This window comes from Octopus bimaculoides, chromosome 20, assembly GCF_001194135.2.
Source record: "Octopus bimaculoides isolate UCB-OBI-ISO-001 chromosome 20, ASM119413v2, whole genome shotgun sequence".
NCBI classification, from domain to species: Eukaryota; Metazoa; Mollusca; class Cephalopoda; order Octopoda; family Octopodidae; genus Octopus; species Octopus bimaculoides.
This window is the reverse complement of record NC_069000.1, coordinates 18394674-18399222: the sequence shown is the minus strand read 5'-3', so window position 1 is coordinate 18399222 and position 4549 is coordinate 18394674. Positions and strand designations below refer to the sequence as shown.

The 4549-nt window shown below is 38.9% G+C and overlaps 1 protein-coding gene across 1 annotated transcript in view; it reads right to left on the bottom strand.

The window, feature by feature from the left end:
• The window catches only part of LOC106878367 (kinesin-related protein 1-like), a 58118-nt gene that overhangs the window by 18058 nt on the left and 35511 nt on the right, over positions 1-4549 (bottom strand). Inside the window, exons 10-11 of the mRNA XM_052975168.1 lie at positions 3788-3819; positions 2818-2825 (exon numbers count right to left, since the gene is read on the bottom strand). Of these exons, the coding sequence (XP_052831128.1) occupies positions 2818-2825; positions 3788-3819 (40 nt within the window). The remainder of the gene's footprint in view (positions 1-2817; positions 2826-3787; positions 3820-4549) is intronic.

Sequence of the window (4549 nt, the reverse complement as noted above, 5' to 3'; positions counted from 1 at the left end):
GTGTGTGTGTGTGTGTGTGTGTGTGTGTGTGTGTGTGTGTGTGTGTGTGTGTGTGTGTGTGTGTGCGTGTGTGTGTGTGTGTGTGCGTGTGTGTGTGTGTGTGTGTGTCTTTGTGTGTGTCTCCTACCACTGCTTGACTATTGGTGTAGATTTGCTTAAATCCCCACAATTTAGCAGTTCAGCAAAAGAGACTGACAAAGTAAGTGCCAGAGTTAAAAATAAGTACTGAGGTCGATTTGGTTGACTAAACCCTTAAGGTCAAGTCTGCAGTCCAATGACTGAAACAAGTTAACAGATAAAAGATATAATGTGCATAACAGAACACAATAGCATGCATAATATATGATTTAACTATTACATACATAATTCTTTCTACTATAGGCACAGGGCCTGGAATTTTGTGTGAGGGCACTAGTCAGTTACACTGACCCAAGTGCTCATCAACACCTTTTAGAATTTGATGGAATTTGAACTCAGAACATAAATGCAGTAATCCCTCATCTATTGCAGGTGTTACGTTCCAAAACCTCCCATGATAGGTGAAAATCCGCGAAGTAGAAACAGTACTGTACTGTATATTTATTATTATTATAATTTCTCCATTCATTAGCCACATGCACATGTCCTAGTTTTTGCATGGGTGCATTAGCGTCAGTACAGAAATAAGCATTATTTTCTTGCTTGAAAAAGGCAGATGAGCATTTATGGCAAGAACGGAAAATGGAAATTTTCGTACCTTGCTGTAGGAGATTCCGTTGTTGTAGTTTGGATGCCAAAACTTCTGCTCTCTTCTTTGACAATGCTAGGTCTCTTGCTAAATCTTGATTCAAATCTTGATTAAACTAGCCTGGTTCATTCATCTTAGAATCAACTACGTACTTTTTGTTGATAGGAGAGTCAGGGGGTTCATCGTGTGACGTGTCAAGATTTTCAAGTGAAGCGTGTGAGAGGGGAACTGGGACGGGGTTCACAAAGTTATGTGGGACCGGTTTTACAGCTGACTTACAATCTACATACGCAATTTTTGCTTTGGTTTTCTTTGAGAAACCACTAATATTAGTCATGCAGAAGTAACACTCAGAGACATGATTGGCTGGCTCACACGATACCCTTGGTACAACAAAAGGCATTCCCTTCCGTTTTCGATTCAGCCACTGTGAAAGCCCTGAGTAACACATGGTGCAGCATATATGAGGTGCCCACACTTTGTCCCAAACTTTACACTTGAAATAATATTTATAGGCAGTTTTTAATTTGGTGGACATGTTCTTCCACTGGTTACGCAGAGCAAATTATTCGACAGACATAACAAAACTTGTCTGGGTGATTCACACAGCTTCTATTCATGATTTAGCACAATGAAAACAGTAATCACGCAGAGCGAGAGATACACATACCACATGTGACAGCAGTGCAAATGACACTGAGAGTTACCAAAAACAAACTGACGTATTTGGCACTTGCCCACAATACATCAGCACCATCTATCACTAAACTAAATAATGAACTTTCTCATTGTTTGTTTTATAGCTGTTATTTCTTTAATTTTGAATTAAGACAGCTTTCATTTTAGCAAATTTTATAATATGGCCTATATCTAGCCAAAAGTATAGTTATAATCTTCCGCATGCACATAACTCAAAATTCTGACATGTTAGAACAATTTTGGGTGCAGATTCTGAATCAGCATCCTAAAACAACTGCTTTTACTCCAGTAGCGAAATCTTTGTTGTCCAGTGTAATCTATTGAAACTACTGCGGTTGACTGTAAACTCTTCTCCAAAACTTGTGAGCTTATCAGGTGACAAAAAATTAATATTTGGTTTCAGGTTTTTGGCACAAGGCCAGCAATTTCATGGGAGAGTTTAAATCAATTACATTGGCCCCAGTATTCAACTGGTACTTATTTTATTAATCCCGAAAGGATGAAAGGCAAAGCTGACAAAGGACGAAGGGCAAAGCAGTATCTGAACTCAGAATGCAAAAGCCAGAAGAATTGCTACAAAGCATTTTGTCCAACATGCTAATGATTCTGGCAGCTCACCATCTTAAACTAGATATTAATATTTCAAGATGAAGATAAGGTGGCAAGGTGGCAGAATCATTAGTACACTGGGCCAAAGGTTTAGTGGCCTTTCATCCATTCAGGGTCAATAAAATAAGTACCAGTTGAGTACTGGGGGCCGATGTAATCGATTTATCCTCTCACACAAAATTGCTGGCCTTGCGCCAAAATTTGAAACCAGTATTACGAGATGAAGAGTCAATGTGAACACCCAGTGAAAAGACCCTAAGTAGGCTCCAGTGAACTAAGTCTGTTGAGATTTTGGGTTGAAGTTATTTTATTTCACAGCATATACACTGATAATGTCCTTAAAAAAAAACAAACATGATTGCCACATCATATCTTTTCTCTTCCCTTACGAATATCTAGCCTTGAGCCTTTGTAAGAAATCAATGTTATACTGCTAGCTGACACAGTGTGAAGTTATTGATTAATACATGAGTATTGATTAACTACACACTCAGGTTTACACACACAAAAACACAAACTCACTCACATACACTCAAATGTAATCACACACACACATCTTAAAGATGCATGTGAGTTATATAAATCCATATGTATTGACTTAGGAAGGATCTTGGACAGGAACAGGATACAACATGGTTTGTGGATGTTATTGTGTTTATGGTGGTGGCAGTGGAGGTGGCGGGTGTAATCAGAAGATAATCAGTTGGTGTTTACATTGTGAGTTCAAATCCCAGCAATGTTAACGTCTTTCATCTGCTGACCTTGTTATAATCAATTATAACCTTCCACCCTAAAATTTGTAACATTGTGCTTATTATCCGTTTTTTTACTTGATGTGCCAGTCATTGGACTACAGCATGTCTTGAAGGGTAACATCAAGCATGTCAACACCAGTAGGTATTTTTTTTAAAAGTCTAGTACTTGTTCAATCGATCTCTTTTGCCAAACCACTAAGTTATGGGGACATAAACAAACCAAAAAGTGGCGCGAGAGGGTAAGGTTGTGGTGATGGTGGACAGACAACACAAAAACAAAGACACCTGCATGCACGCGCGCACGCACGCACGCACACACACACACACACACACACACACACACACACACACACACTCCTAATAATACAACGGGCTTTCACACAGTTTACATCAATCAGATTCATTCACAAGACACTAGGTTAGCCTTGGGTTATAGTAGAAGACAATTGTTCATGGTGCCACACAATGGCATTGAACTCGAAACCACATGGCTGCAAAACAAGCTTCTTAACCACACAGCCACACTTAAAATAAAATTGAAAAAAAAATAATAAAAATATATAAAACTGAACAAAATACAAATATAATTGTTGCTATTGTTTGTTTGATATAAGTTTTATGTTAGTAGAAAGAACAAATGGTAAATTTAGATTCCATGCATTAATGAGAAAGGCAATTAGAGAATGGGAGGAAGGGAGGGGGAGGGGTTGATGTTCTTTCAGATTTTTTTTCTTCTTGTGTGATTAGCTACTAACTGCACAATACCTACTCAAAGACACATACAGTGCAGAAGCATGCCTATTTCATATGCTTTTATATATATACATCTATATGTGTATGTATACATATCTGTATATATTATGCACACACACTCACACACACATATATATATATATACATATATATATATATATACACACACACACATATATATATGAATATATGTATGCATGTCTACATGTAGAATTCATCTCCTGGGTTTGTTGATCTGGAGAACACTTTTGATAGAATTCTATAGAAAGTGGTGACCTGAGCACTGAGAGAGCTACGAGTGGAAGAATGGCTGATTAGAGTAAAAGACAAACAAAATAATTGTCAACATTAACACAAAGCAATTTACATGGAGTAACATAACATTAAGGAGTGGAACATCCTATTTCTCATAGTTCCAGCAGACAAAATGGAAAAGGAATTGTCCTGAAGGATAGTGAAGGAGATGTGCTGGAACAGCCACTCTGACTCATGGAGCTCATACCTGTGGATAGCCATTTCCACCCCAATAATGGTGAGCAGGGATATGGTCTGAGGTCTTCACTGCCACAAACTCAACCATAAATCCTTCATGTTATGAATAAGTTTTGTTGATATGTTCTGTGTGATTAGACAAATGACACACAGAATGAAGAGTGAATATTTGGAGGAATAACATCATCATCATCATCGTTTAACATCTGCTTTCCATGCTAGCATGGGTTGGACGATTTGACTGAGGACTGGTGAAACCGGATGGCAACACCAGCCTCCAATCTGATCTGGCAGAGTTTCTACAGCTGGATGCCCTTTCTAATGCCAACCATTCCGAGAGTGTAGTGGGAATATTGCGGGAGCTAACCGCTGAGTTCAATCTGGAGCTGAGCGTAATCTTTGTGCTTTCCGAAAAGAACAGGGCAGACGTCCTAACCAGGGTAAAGCGAGCTTGGTTGCAGGTGCCAGAGGATGCGGGGCGGGCTGTGGCTGCAGTATGCTGTCTGAGTGACTC